Genomic DNA, 12,975 nt, shown 5'->3' on the forward strand with positions numbered 1-12,975 from the left:
GTCCAAACCCTGATAAAAGAATCGTGAAGTACAGCGTGTATGAAGGCGACATGATGAGTACTCGTAGGAAGTGACGACACTGACGACGGAGGATATATTTATGTAATCAGAAGCAGAAATTAATTTACAAAAAAGGACAAACTTTGCAGTACCTACTGTACTCATTTTTCATTCGGTTAGAGCGTAAGTATAGCCGTGGTACAGGGTTTGCATGGAGCTTCAGCTCAGACTGTACTGGCTATCGAGATTTCGCTCGCGTTAAAAAAAAAAATTGGTTAACAAGCCAGTGGCGACGGTTATTCAAAAATGCCATCAGAAGATCAGCCAATCAAATATCATTAAAGGTGACCACCACCTTAAAATTTAGGCCCAGTTTAAGGCCCGACCTATAACACAGAGCAAAGCAAAATCAATAGCTTTATTCGTCCCCCTTGAAAGCACAATCAAGCCTTCTTCCTATGGGAGTCTTCTTTGGCCCCCGACACACATCCGTGCAGCCGTGCCCATCCGCGCGATGATTACAGCCTAATGGCAACGCGCCTATGCTTGAGCACTTAAACCGTCACTGATGGTTGTCAACGACGAAAGGAAAAGAGCCGCCACGCATGGGCCGGCGACGCACCCTGCAAAACGGGTGAAAGCAGCCCCCGCTTTCACGCTTTCGGTAGCACCTCTGGACTGTCGCGTGTCGATAGGTTTTATGGGCACGTGTCGTTTTGCCGTCTTCGAAAGGTGTCATCGTTAAAAAGGGCTGAAGGGCGATCTGTTCTAATCATTTCGACACGTTCAGGCGCCGGGCGCCTCCAAGTCCGGTGGTAGCAGTGCCGGTACACATGTGTTCCGACCTTTCTTCAGGGAAGGTTTCTGTTGTTCAGCTCTGTAGAGAGATAGCGGCACGAAAAGAGACACCGTACAGGGCATTGTGTTTTCGCCTTCGTTGCTCACTGTGTCCGGAATACGCTGGTACGCCCGAGCCGGCAACCCTTGTGAGCACGCATCTTGTTGAGTGCACCTCCAGTGTGGGGGGACCTCAACAAGGTAGCAAATTCGGCGAGTCGGAATATATTTATGATGGCCAGCCCTGCGTCTTGTTTGCGCTATCCATCACGGGGAACCTCGCCAGAGCGGCGACAGCGAGTAAACGATTCCAGCCATCTTCCCACTTTGTGGTGCGCGCAATTCCCTGTCTACAAGGGGAGCCGACACGGCCACATGGTTCCGTTTTTTGGACAGTAAGCCCCTGCACGCGTGCGCCTCTTTTTGTGTGGTTCAGTGTTTTTAAGTGCATGGCTGTATGGAGCTCAAACAACCAGGACACTGGACGAGAGAGAACGGCAAGCAGTGCATGGCCCGGTTGCTCGACTGTGCGGGTGCGCGAGCGAGATTGAGCTAGATGAATGAATTTGTGAGCGTGTGTATTAGCCTGTAAATAAGATTTCCTTGTAAATATAATCCCTTCGTGTTTTTAACGTGAGCATTTGAATAATTATCCTTCCAGTCAGTGTGCGTATATTTTCTAGTGGTATCAACCACCAGGAATTCTCTGACAGCTTTGCCTCGTCCGGTTCCCAATTATGGATATCCGACGTTTCTTCAAGCGTCCACGGATGTCTGACAGAGTGTCACTGAGCTGTCCGGCGGACGATTCTAGTGTGGCGTGTGATGAATGTGCAGAAGTTGACCAGCCTAGTTATGCTGACTTTCACCAACGGACAGTGCCTGAGGTCGTCGCCACCATGGAAGAGGTTCCACCATCAGTGAGCTACCACGACAAAGTAAGCCACGATGATACTTCTCCTTGCTTGGGATTAAGTAACAGTGACATCAAGCAAGCAACTAACATTTCTCAAGAATATGATTTGGGAGAGTTTCTAGACAAAGCTAAACTCGCGGGCATCCCAGACAATTTGAAGTTACGCCTTCTGACTAATCCATGGTCGCCAAATGCTACATATGACTTTAAGAAAGATGTAACACCTGGCAAGAGGACTTTTCGCTACCAATGGCTCGCAGATTACGCCTCTTGGCTTGCGTACTCAGCGACACTGAAAGGCGCCCTTTGTCGTTTCTGCGTCACCTTTCCTCCAAATGTTCATCGGGGTACTCAAGGTAGCTTTATCGTGCGCACTTTCAGTAACTACAAAAAAATGCACGAGGCATGCAGGGATCATGGGAAATCCCAATGGCACCAGGAAGCAATGGCCGCCTCACAGAACTTTATGGGTGTGATGTCAGGCAAGAAATTGCCCGTTGTACAGCAGCTAAACAAAGCCCTGCACGAGCAAGTTGAAAGGAACCGCCAGAAACTATTTCCGATCATTTCCACCATTATATTTTGTGCAACGCACGACTTGCCAGTACGCGGGAAGCAGTCTGACAGTGGAGTTTTCAATGATCTCCTTGACTTTCGGGTAGAAGCAGGAGATACTCGGCTTCAAGAACACTTTGCATCTTCTCCTGGTAATGCAAAGTACACTTCAGTCCGAGTCCAGAACGAGATTATCACAATCTGTGGCGACATCCTGAGGGAGGAAATAGTGGCTGAAGTTAACACAGCGTTTGCTTTTTCCGTTCTTGCGGACGAAACTGCAGATATTGCAGGAACAGAGCAGATGTCTATAGGCATTCGCTTCGTTGACAAGAGCGGAACGGATGCCTGCGTTCGAGAGTATTTTATAGGATTTGTAGAGTTGAATCAACTGAACTCAGCTTGCATCGCCGCCGCAATCTTGAAGTTTTTAAAGGATGCTGGGCTGATTCTTTCGAACCTCGTTGGACAGGGGTATGATGGATGCTCCACAATGGCTGGAAGAGAAGCTGGAGTTAACAGAATAATACAGAAAGAGCTTCCAAAGGCACTATTTTTCCACTGTGCAAGCCACAAACTGAATCTCGTGATCAACGATTTGAACGAAGTCTCTGAAATTCGCAACACAATAGGGATCATCAAGCAAACCATAAACTTCTTCCGTGAGAGCGTACTTCGAAGGAAATTGGTGCCCAACATTCCGATGCTGTGTGAAACAAGGTGGTCTGCAAAATACAAGTCGATTAGGATCTTCTCTCAACATTACGTGGCCATAGTTGAAGCCCTCGAGGAGCTCGCATCAATGGAATCAACCTCGAATGCTGCAACTAGGCAACGAGCTCACATCCTCTACTGTGCAACGACAAGCTCATCTTTCATTGTCTGCTTGCACATCGTAGCGAAGTACAGCGCACGACTGGAACCTGTTACGAACGTTCTGCAGAGTGTAACAATGGACTTTCATTCTGTACTCGACCACATCACTGAGCTGCAGAATATATTTCGCGACCACCGGACTAACGCTGAAGAGCAGTTCTCTGACATCATGAGAACAGCAACTGAGGCAGCCAATCGCTTAAACATAGTGATATCTGTGCCAAGGCAAGCCTCTCGTCAGACCCACCGAGACAACTACGGGATACAGTCGCCGGAGGAATATTACCGCGTGGCAATATATGTGCCCTACTTAGACTCTCTCACTGCTTCTTTGGCTCGCCGCTTTTCTGACACTAATGAGAAGAGCTTCAAGCTGCTCCAGCTTCATCCAACAAAAATGAAGTCTTTGAGCCTTGTTGAGTTTGCTGTCCTCTCTGATGAACTCCAAGAATTTTATAGCATCGAGAACTTCAAGGAAGAGAGCATATCTTGGTACGAGATGTGGCACAACAAAACTAGGGACACCTCAGAATTAACTTATTCTGAACTCTTGCTTCAGGCCAAGACATTCTTCCCCGCTGTCGCAAAAGCCATTGAGGTAGCTCTGGCATTGCCAGTTACCACCTGCACCGTCGAACGCTCCTTCAGTACAATGAGGAGAGTCAAAACATGGCTACGCTCAGCAATGACAAATGACAGGTTGGACGGCCTTTGCATGATGAGTGTGCACCGAGAGCGTGTTATGAAACACAAAGATGATTTTATCACGCGTGTCATCACGCAATTTGCCCAGAAAAATCCCAGACGGTTGCCGCTACTATTCAAAGAAAACTGACGGATTACAGTTATATGTTGGTGACCGTGTTGTACTGTGCGCTGGTGGTGATCAGTTCGCGCGAGTTGAAATCCCGCATGCAGCGAGACTGAACATGTACTCTTCTTACCCGAGTGGTGCTAAAGAAGAACTTGTTCTTGGGCGAGTTGGTGCCTGAGTTTGCTAAACGTGTTAACTTTGGCGCAAAGCTAAAACATGAAAAAAAAAAAGCGTCTTCGGAGCAGCGTGAGCGGTGCTTACTGGACGGTGTTGACAGTGTCCAGAGGTGTGCGCCCAAAACAGGAACTGGACGGAACTGGAGAGAGACAATGACTTATGCATAATGCAATCGGACAGAGAAGATGGTTTTGTGATATTGTCTCACGTGCCTTTAATGAAAAAGCCTTGCAGGCTGTTAATAAGAATTTCAAGTGTGTGAAAGTGAGCTTGACAAAAGTCGAGAAGAACGTAGGCAAACTGTGTGAAGAAGTTGGGGGTAAGCGTTTGTCTAAGCAGATTTCTATGTCCAAAGCAGATAGCTTGCTAGCATTTTTAGCGCTAAAACTCACATGGTTGATATACCGTTCCGAACGATTATCAGTGAGCGGGGAACATACGTGTATGGTGTTGAATGTTTTCGTTGCAAAGGCAATACAGGATATCTCTTTTCAGCAGATGTGAATGATCTTTTTTATGCTGTTCCACCCTGAGCTCTTTTCTGCAGTTAAGCAGTGCATTGAAGAAAGTGGCGAGGCTGATTTTGTAGCTAGGGCAGAAATGTCGGTCTCTATTTTGATGTCTGTGTTTGAAATTTATCTCAACAGCACCTTATTTTCTTTTAACGGTGGCATTTATCTACAAAAGAAAGGCATTTGTATCGGGTCCAGTGTAGCACCAATTTCAGTACATCTTTTTATCTCGTATTGACCAGGCACTACAATGTGTTTATACTTTATTTCATCCATTTTCTATTTTTAGGTGTGTTGACGATTTTTTTATTCTTTAATATAAGATATGCCATGTGCCTTACCATGAAATGGTATATTTCATTTTAGGTGCCTTTAAGACGAATCCTAAGGATCTAACTTTCACTCATGAGCTTCAGACCGACCATTGTTTGCACTTTTTAGATATTTGCCCGGCTGTGAAAAACGAGCATGTTTCTTGCGCTTACTTGCCTCGCAGCACAAAAGCGCTATTGTCTTATGATTGTTAAATGTGCATCGCTTTGTATTGCCTTCAATCTGCGTTGCGCAGGTCGTGTTCACCCATGATGTACTAGCCTTTGCATTCAGATTGGCAAACTCGAAAAGGCTGGCTTCCTTCGGATGGTTTTGGTTGACGTCACCGAGTCTTTGCTACAGAAAGTGAAAATCAGTACTCTGGAGGAGCACTTGAGAGAACGGGAGCGTGCAAAACCACAAGTGCTGCCGTGCGTGCACAAAGCGAGCCATAACCTGATGAAGGTGGCCACTAGGCGTGGAATTCCTGTTGTGTTTTCCGCTCCAAATGAACTGGCACAGCTGTGCCAGCGAACCTCTAGTGCTAAGCAGCAAGGGTGCCAAAAGAGGCACATGAAACCCTTCAGGCGGCGTGCCGAAGGCGTTGTCTACCAAATTCCTGTGAGCTGTGGCAATGGCAAGTCCTATACATAGGACAAACGGGACGTAATGACCACCTGAGGGAGCACGCCAATAGTATTGGCAAAAGTGATGGTGCGCATCTTCCGGTGCATGTTAAGGCATGCTCATGTACGTCACGTTTCGAGCAAGCTAAGATTGTTGGCAAGAGCAGAGACCAAACGGCGAGATGACTTTTAGAAGCGTTTCATATTTCAGGGAATGGGTCCGCCTGTGTCAGTGGCACATCATTCGTATCGTATCAATCTGAGAGATCCTTTTTTAATGGACAGCTTACGTATTGACATGCTGACGTCACAGTTTCACGCCCCTGCGCATGCGTATAAGTTTTCTTGATTTCCAATCTTTGCCGTCAATAAACAGTTCGTAGTTTGGTGCCCCCCTGACTCTTTCCTCTGTGTTTTTTCATGTTTCTAGCTTTGCGCCAAAATTAACACGTTGAGAGCGGTGCTATGTTTTCGCATTTTGCTTATTACGTTTAGTTATTTCTTTATTAACAAAATCCAAGTATTTTTCAATCTAATGATTCCTTGTTTTGATATTGTTTTCGCATGTGCGTAACTCAGACCATAAATAGTGCCTTTTTAGTGCTAACTTACCATACCCCCCCCCCCCCCCAACCCAGCAGTTGCCCCCCCCTGAAAAAAGTTCTGCGGACGCCCATGGATACCATTGAACCATTGACAAAAACCTATGATGTGGGTTTCTTTGGATCATTCCTCATGAAGTTTGTGAATGACGTATTGAAGTAGTATTCCTTCGAGGTCTGCACGGCATGTGCAAGGTTATCTAGAGCATTACATATAAATTTGGGGTCAGCATGCTTTTTCTTCAACTAGTAGGCTTGAGATGAATGATGCTTCTTGTCATCCAGGGCGTATGTTTATGCACCTTTTTATGTTTAGATGGTACAAACTTTTCGATGCAGTAGAAGCATATTCGTTTAAATTGGTACCAGAGTCTGCAAACATCGGTAGCAGCAAAATCTACCAGACAAGTTTCTAGGTGGTTGATAATGCGTGCACCATTGGTACGTGTATAGTCTTTCACACAATGAAGGGACGAGTTCACAGCTTGCGAAAGCGGTACCAGAGGGATAGAAACTGAAACAAGGTAGTGATCAGACAGCCCTTCATCAATTACAATGGTGGATATTCGCAATGCCCACGAACTATAGGTGGCGCGCCCTGCTTTTCAAGATGGCGCCAGGAGGAGGGTCAAGTTAGCATAGGAACAGATAGGCGTGCGGACGTACGGCCCGTGCCACTTTCACCGGATGAAGTCATGAGGTGCGCTGAAATGGATATGAGACTAAAATGCTTTCCCAACCATGGAAAGTGCTAAGTACTCGCCACCTAATTATTTGCTGTGGTGTGAAAGGTTATATTTCAACTCCGTTACCGCGCATAACGATGCTTTGCGAAATCCTGTGCGTGCTAGATAAAACTGCATCAACTAGAATTGACGTATGAGCTGAACGGCACTCCGAGGTAGTACGTACCGAGCCTGCCTGACGGGTTTGCCGCAGTAGTAGGCCGCCAGCGAGTAGCGTGATCGCTGCTGCACGGGACCGCACGTTTAACGTGGTGAGGGTTTGCAGACATAATACGCCGTCGTCATTACTTGCACAGTCGGGAACGCGGAGTTACGTCTTCAACAGAACACAAGCATTTAACATCCCATTCAGTAGCGCTTGTCACAGCCATGCCGAGACTCTAGTCGTGTGCAATGCAATTCACTTCACTCGCATGTTACAGGTTCGATCAGCACGATCGAAACATGAATATAGAAAAGAATGCACACGTATGTGTTGAGTCGCCGCGGCCTACTGGCCACGGCACGAAAGGAACGCACGTTCACACGGCTTGCGAAGGCAGGCAAAGAATGACCTTTATTATCTGCAGTAGGGCGTTAATATAAGATCGTGGTGAGGGGAAAGGGAGAAGGTAACAGAGCAAAGAAACTTCACGCGTGCGCAGTGGACAGCCATTCTGTGACACAGTAGCCAATACAACACTTCTTCCTCCTAAAAGTGAAAACGATCAACTGGCTTCCGTGTGCGCGTTGAGCGCCGTAGTACTTGAGCTGGGTCCCTTGCGACTTCTGCTTCGGAGGACTGGCCAGCCGGAACTAATTCGGTGGTATGATGATCTGCGACTAAAGTTGGGGAACCCGACCGTTCTCGCAGGCTTGCATCAGGGTGCGGCACCGATTCTTTTGGGCTGACTGGCGGTTCGTCCGTGCGCACGTGTTCCGCCGAGACCTGCGATTGCACTTCCCTAGGCTGAAGGCGAACTTGATCAACATGCCGTCGGACAATTGTTTCAGGCGTTTCCACGGTGACCATTCGCGTCCCAGATGTAGCTATCACCTGTCCTGGTATCCATTTGCTTCCGGTACCGTAGTTGCGCACGTGCACACGGCTGTTCGCAGGGGGCACGCGTTCCTGGCTTGCACATGTTGCTCCTCCACCGGACTTTGGAAAACAGGTATCCAGGCGCGATCTGATCTGATAGCCTAGAAGCATCTCCGATGGCGACTTCCCGCTTTTGTTGGGCGTTCTTCTGTAGCTCATTAACAGCCGCATCAATTTGTGCTCCAATTTCCCTCCCTTCATCTTCCGAAGGCCATCTTTCACCGTTCTTACGGCTCGTTCAGCAGCCCCATTAGATTGTGGGTGGAAAGGGGCTGTCCTGACGTGCGATATGTTGTTTTGCTGGACGAACGTTGCAAATTCACGGCTAGTGAATTGCGTCCCGTTGTCGGAAACAATCGTTCTGGGCACGCCAAACCGGCTGAATATGTCCCGTAAACAGTTGATTGTAGCCGTCGTGGTGGCTTGCTTGAGAGGGATTGCTTCTATCCACTTTGTATGGGAATCAATTATCACCAGAACCATCATGCCTTCTATTGGTCCGGCAAAATCCACGTGAATGCGTGACCACTTCTCCAGCGTTTGTGGCCAGCTTGCTGGTGGTGCGATCGGCGGCATGGGTAAATTATCGATGCAGTTCTTGCATGTCGCTGACAGTCTCTCGATTTCTCCGTCCAGGCCCGGCCACCAAAACAATGATCGCGCGATAGACTTCATCGCTGACGACCCTTGGTGATTTTCATGCAGGAGCTCCAGTAAACGTTTCCGTGCCCCGGCGGGTACAACAACTCGGTGGCCCCAATAAACTAACTCGTGCGCCAAGGACAACTCCAGCCGGCGGTTAAAAAATGCCGCCATGTCCGGCTCCATGCTCTTAGATCTACTGGGCCAACCATGCAGTACGTAATGCTTGATGCGTGCGAGCGTTGAGTCGCGGTCTGTCAGGTGTTGCAGTTCGTGAGTCGTTACTGTGCCTTCGTCAAGGCTTTCCAAACAGAAGACATACTCTTGTGGCTCGACAGCGCGACAGGAAACCGGTAGTGGAAGCCTGCTGAGGGCGTCCGAATTCAGCATTTGCCTTCCGGGAGTGTACTGAAGCTTGTAGCGACAACCGCCGAGATACAGTGCCCAGCGTTGGATGCGGGACGCTGCCATAACAGGCGTTGGGCGGTCGGATCTGAGCCGTCCCACGAGTGGTTGGTGGTCCGTAACTAGCGTGAATTCACGGCCGAAGAGGTAGTCCCGGAACTTCGTGACGCCGAAAACGAGTGCCAGCGCCTCGCGCTCTAGTTGCGAGTAATTTCGTTCGGCTTTCGTAAGAGTCCTTGAACGAAATCCGATTGGTCGATGAGCGCTGCCTTCTGTGTGGAACACTGCACCAATGCCATGCTGTGATGCGTCACATTCCAATTTCAGTTCTTTCAACGGATCAAAGTGAGCAAGTACTTCTGCGTCCTTCAGACATTGTTTGGCCTTGACGAATGCTGTTTCCTGTGGGTGCTTCCACTCCCACCTTGCGTTTTTTTCCAGCAAGTGATACAACGGCGATAACGTTGTTGACATATTTGGTAAGAATCTGGAATAGAATGTCAACATGCCGACAAACAAGCGCAACTCGCTCACATTGCGAGGACTCGGTGCCTTCACGATAGCTTCCACGTTCCTTTCGGTGGGGTGCAGGCCGTGTCTATCTATCTGATGTCCCAGATAAGTTACGGATGATTGGCTGAAACTGCATTTGTCATACCTCAGCTTCACCCCGTGTTCCCGGAAGCGCTGCAAGACTGCTTTCAGCCGAGCTCCGTTGTCTGCCACCTTTTCAGACACAAGCACGTCGTCCAAGTACGCTTGCACTCCAGGAAGACCTGCCAGCATGGTATCCATTTTCCTCTGAAATATGGCCGGAGCCGAGGAAATACCGAATGGCAGCCTGTTGTAGCAGAAGAGTCCCAGATGCGTGTTAATTACGCACAGCTTGCGTGCACCTTCGTCTAATGGCACCTGGTTGTAGGCATCTTTCAGGTCTAGCGTACTGAACACTTCCCCACCGCCTAATGACGCAAACATGTCCTGGATCACCGGAAGGGGATATTGTTCCGTTTCACAGGCTTGGTTCAACGTGGCTTTAAAATCCCCGCAAATACGAACTGTGCCATCCTTCTTAAGCACGGGCACTATGGGAGTCGCCCAGTTCGAATGTTTCACGGGTGATAAAATGCCCAGGGACACCAGCCGTTCCAACTCCTTCGCCACTTTGTCACGGAGGGCATACGGAAGTGATCTCGCTTTGCAAAACTTGGGAACAGCACCCTCCTTCAGCATCAAGCTGGCTGGGGGCCCCTTGATCAGTCCCAGTTCCTCCGAGAAGACGTCCGTGTATTCAGCGCGAGTGTTGTCGTGGCTGATGGCTTGTACTGTGCCTGGTGCCACTTCCAGTACCGAAGCTCCAGCCTTGTCCAGCATGTTTATGAGGTCTCGTCCGCACAGGCTTGGTCCAACGCAGTCTAGTACTACGAGCTTACATTCCACCGCCACGCCTTGGTACGTAACCATCAGTTCAAGTTCACCTAGTACTGGTAGTCTTCCTGCGTAGCCCGAAAGGCTAAGCTGTGAAGGTTTCAATTTTGGCCAATGCTTACAATGTTCTTCGAAAAGCTTCCGGGCTATGACGCACACCGGAGATCCTGTGTCTACCTCCATTGTCAGCTCCACACCGGCCCAACTGAACGCGCGCCGAATCGGCGGCTCGAGCCTGTTTTTTCGTTCTGACAGCAACGTCCAGATATGAGCATTCTCATAGTAATCTTCCGACGTTGCCCCTTGCACGGCTAATGCTTTTCCGTGCCGCTCCGGCGCAGCTGGTCCTGCTTCCCTGCCTCGGCGGCTGGGACACATTCTTGCGATATGCCCACGTTGACCACATTGATAACAACGCGCCTTGATCCAGCTGCAGCTGTCAGCATCGTGTTTAAAACTTCCGCATCTTCCGCAATCCCGGCCTCCTGCGTTTTCAGCGCTTTCTCTGAGATTCGTTCGTCGACGCGCCTGCATTTTTAACAGCGTAGTTGCTTCGGCTGAAATGCTTTGCGCATCGTCTTCCGCGGCTTCGGCAGATATTACTATCGCTTCAGCTTCTGCCAGCGTTAGCTCTTTCCGCGCTAGCAGTTGTTTTCGTACTGCACTTGAGCGCATACCGCAAACAATCCTGTCCCGGATCATTCTGTCAAGGGAGCTGCCAAAGTTGCAGTTGTCTGCAATGCGGCGGATCTCGATGAGAAAAGCGCGAACCGATTCCCCCTCCAATTGGGAGCGGCTGAAGAACTTGTAGCTCTCCGCAATTTCGTTGCGTTTAGGGTCATAGTACTCATTCAAGGTTTCGGTAACTTCGTCATAAGTCAAGGAATTCGGCTTCCGGGGAGCTACTCTTCCGGCAAGAACTTGAACGGTCTGCGTGCTCAGCGCAGCTACAAGAAGTGCTCTTTTCTTGCTTGACTCAGTAATGCCGTTTGCTTCGAAGTACGCTTCTGCTTTGATCAAGTACGGGTTCCACTTATCTGTGCTCTCGTCAAAGCTCGGAAGCATCTGGGAAGCCATGGACGTCGTTGGCACGGCTGTCTGCAAGGTCCGAGTGCCCGGGTCTGCCTTGACTTCGTGGGTTTCGATGTGACTCGTCGCCACTGTTGAGTCGCCGCGGCCTACTGGCCACGGCACGAAAGGAACGCACGTTCACACGGTTTGCGAAGGCAGGCAAAGAATGACCTTTATTATCTGCAGTAGGGCGTTAATATAAGATCGTGGTGAGGGGAAAGGGAGAAGGTAACAGAGCAAAGAAACTTCACGCGTGCGCAGTGGACAGCCATTCTGTGACACAGTAGCCAATACAACAGTATGTTTTCGCAACGTCAAAGAAGTTAGCTGAGAGGCGTGCATTGTGGCCGTGACTGCACGTTCCATCGCTCTTCCATTTCGCTGGTCGAGCTCGAGCGTGTTGGCGGCATGCGGCGCTCCATAATATCCACAATAATTGTGACACATGCAATGCACAAGAGGAACTATGCTTTTATTTTGATCCCGCTCAGGGATACTATACAGTAAATACAATCAAAGTGACTTACGAGCGTGAAAGAACATTAACGCACGAGGGGACGGGAAGTGCAACTCGCTCCTCGTGAGTTAGCAGCTTATCGCTGATCGTCGCTGTCACTCTCGGTGCTTTCACAGTCTTCTACGTCCAGTGAAAAATCCTCGACGTCAAGATGCTTTCTTTCAACATCACTGCTGAACCAATCAGAAGAATTTCCTCCGCCGAACGACTTCGACCACTCCGCGTCACCACGTTAACGATTAGAGAGACGCCTGGGCGCGGAGAACATTTTGCTCTCAGACCGGTCAACAAGCAAATCGCTTGCAGTGTGCTGCCACCTATCAACAAACGTACAAAAACAAGCGGCGCAGCGCTGGCTATGAAACCAACAACACACTGGCGAAGGACGGCGTGAAAGCGTTTGCTCCACGAAAGGCGTCGAGCAGACGCGTCTTCGAATGATTGAAACGTCGCTCGCAGAATTCCTAACAGCGCTTTGCTGACAAAGGAAATAGGCCCTATTTTAATGTATCGCCAACTTGAGATCGCTCAGTTATACAAGAGCACATCGCGAGCCCGCGCGACCTCCCGCGTACAGTGTTATGGGATTCATGCACTACAAGAAACATTGTTCAATGCTATATGCAAGTAAAACAGGGTGAGCTTCAACTGAATATGTTAGACGATAACATTTAACTATACTCGCCGACAACTTTTCTTGGCATTGGAGCGAAGGCTACAGCACCAAATCGCGTGTATCCTACCGCCAAGGAATGTAGTTCCACTATTGCGTCCGTATTTTCTACGTGAGATATAAAAACTACTCCTTAATTTTCTACATGTAGCTCCTTGAGACAGGAAGCAGTACACACTAGCGAT

At 49.0% G+C, this 12,975-nt stretch overlaps 1 protein-coding gene across 1 annotated transcript; it reads right to left on the reverse strand.

The window, feature by feature from the left end:
- Nucleotides 1–786: 786 nt before the first annotated feature.
- LOC119382240 (uncharacterized) lies at nt 787–11,606 on the reverse strand. The gene is made up of 4 exons (XM_037649952.1): nt 11,207–11,606; nt 9,760–10,597; nt 7,816–8,202; nt 787–877 (listed from the first exon to the last, which is right to left on the reverse strand). Exons 1-4 carry the CDS (start codon nt 11,604–11,606, stop codon nt 787–789), a joined length of 1,716 nt encoding a protein of 571 aa, XP_037505880.1.
- Nucleotides 11,607–12,975: the final 1,369 nt, after the last annotated feature.

Source organism: Rhipicephalus sanguineus, chromosome 2, assembly GCF_013339695.2.
Source record: "Rhipicephalus sanguineus isolate Rsan-2018 chromosome 2, BIME_Rsan_1.4, whole genome shotgun sequence".
NCBI classification, from domain to species: Eukaryota; Metazoa; Arthropoda; class Arachnida; order Ixodida; family Ixodidae; genus Rhipicephalus; species Rhipicephalus sanguineus.